The sequence below is a fragment of the Elephantulus edwardii genome, unplaced genomic scaffold (genome assembly GCF_000299155.1).
Source record: "Elephantulus edwardii isolate Elephantulus edwardi_28Jun2011 unplaced genomic scaffold, EleEdw1.0 scaffold00529, whole genome shotgun sequence".
Classification (NCBI taxonomy): Eukaryota; Metazoa; Chordata; class Mammalia; order Macroscelidea; family Macroscelididae; genus Elephantulus; species Elephantulus edwardii.
In genome coordinates this window covers 85,901-87,857 of record NW_006400279.1, presented here as the reverse complement: position 1 = coordinate 87,857, position 1,957 = coordinate 85,901, and the positions used below count along the sequence as shown (strand labels likewise).

The window sequence follows — 1,957 nt, the reverse complement described above, 5'->3', positions numbered from 1 at the left end:
ATATATATATACCCACACATATACACATATATATACACACACATACACATACATATACACACAGTGGTAAATACATACACACACATGTACATGCATATATATAGTTATCGATAGATATATATCATTATATAGATGGATATAGATAGGTAGGTAGAAAGGTAAGATGATTGTCTGATGGATAGATATTTACAGATGGTAGAGAGACAGATGGATGAGTAAACAGACAGACAGAGAGATAAGGTGAGAGAAAATTCCCAGACTCTGTTGATTTCCACCTCAGAGAGCTGAGCTGTTAAACCAGAGATGAAACGTCTCTGATGATTCAAATCCAGTAACAGCTATTTTTTGGGGGGTGGGAGGAGAGGGCGAATGATGGACAATTTCTTCCCCACCAGAGAGTCAGCTAAGAGTCATTTTTTCAATGTCATTGAGCAAGAAACTGTAAGAAAATAACTGTCTGTTTCACAAAGCCACCCCCTTGTGGTATCATCTTTACTGCAATGCAGCAGAACAGTTCCACCGGGCAGTTTGCACCGTCCAGAAAAGCACAGAGGGCTGTCCCCTACCTGTCCACCAGCTTCTTGGCAAAGCCAAAGTCGGTGAGCTTGACGTGACCCTCACGGTCCAGCAGGATATTCTCAGGCTTGAGGTCTCGGTAGACGATGTCCTTGGAGTGCAGGTACTCAATGGCACAGACGATCTCGGCCGAGTAGAACATGCCCGTGGGGCTGCTGAAGTGACCCCTGTTGCGGAGGTAGCTGAAAAGTTCGCCGCCTGGGACAAACTCCATCAGCATGTACAGGAAGCTGTCATCGTGAGATGTCCAGAGCCTGCAGGAAGAGAGAATGGACATTCATGAGAAGGGACACTTGAGAAAACTGGACCTCAGCCAGGCTTCCTATGTCCAGCCATTCACCCACAGCAGGGCCCCATGGCTGTGAGGCCCACAGTGGTCCAGGGTGGCTAACACTAGGCCTCCACTCCACAGGACTTCAGCTGCCTAAATCCTGCAAAGGTTGCCAGGCCTTTCTTGGGAGGCACCTTTCTGAGCGTAGCTGACCGACTGTGCTGTCTGTGACCTATCCACAGCTGAGCTGGTCGTGGACTTCCAAAACCCCATTTAAAAACAAAACAAAACAAAACAAAAACTCATTTGCTACAGAAACCAAATAGTTTATATAGGGTTTTTTTCAGCCTTGGAAACACAATGGCATCAAAATCATCAACTTAAAAGGTGGGAGCCGGTGTAGGGAGGAAATGTACATTATTTATGGCCCCTTTTCTTAGTTTCCCCCAGCCCCTGCGTCAGTCTTGTTTTATAACAGTGGTATTATGCAGTATTTGTCCTTTTGTGACTGAGATATTTCACTCAGCATCATGTCCTCCAGGGTCACCGATTTGGAATATTATTTTATGAGTTCCTTGCTTTTCAGTGCTGTGTAGTATTCCATTGTGTGAATAGACCACAGCTTCTCCATTCATTTGTTGATGGGCACTTGGGTTGTTTCCCACTCTTTGCTATTGTGAACAAAGCCACGATAAACATGAGTGTGCGTCTATCTGCTTGGGTGTCAGTTATGGTTACTTTAGGGTCTATTCCCAGTAGTGGAATTGCTGGGTCAAATGATATCTCTATTTGCAACTTTTTGAGAAAGCGCTATACTGCCTTCCACAGTGGTTGCACCATTTTACACTCCCACCCACAGTGAATAAGGGTTCCAGTTTCTCCACAACCTCGCCAGATATTTTATATTCTAAATTTCATACCAAATATTATAGGAAAATCCAGATATTTTATATTATAAATGTCATTCCAAATATTATAGAAAAAAACACATATTTTATATTATAAATTTTATGCCAAAATCCAGATATTTTATATTCTAAATTTTACACCAAATGTTATAGGAAAATCCAGATATTTTATATTCTAAATTTTACACCAAATGTTATAGGA

General features: G+C 42.3%; 1 protein-coding gene across 1 annotated transcript in view; it reads right to left on the bottom strand.

The window, feature by feature from the left end:
- Positions 1-1,957, bottom strand: part of PRKX (protein kinase, X-linked) — a 40,821-nt gene that overhangs the window by 20,034 nt on the left and 18,830 nt on the right. The window contains exon 3 of the mRNA XM_006903179.1: positions 567-830. Coding sequence (XP_006903241.1) covers positions 567-830 — 264 coding nt within the window. The remainder of the gene's footprint in view (positions 1-566; positions 831-1,957) is intronic.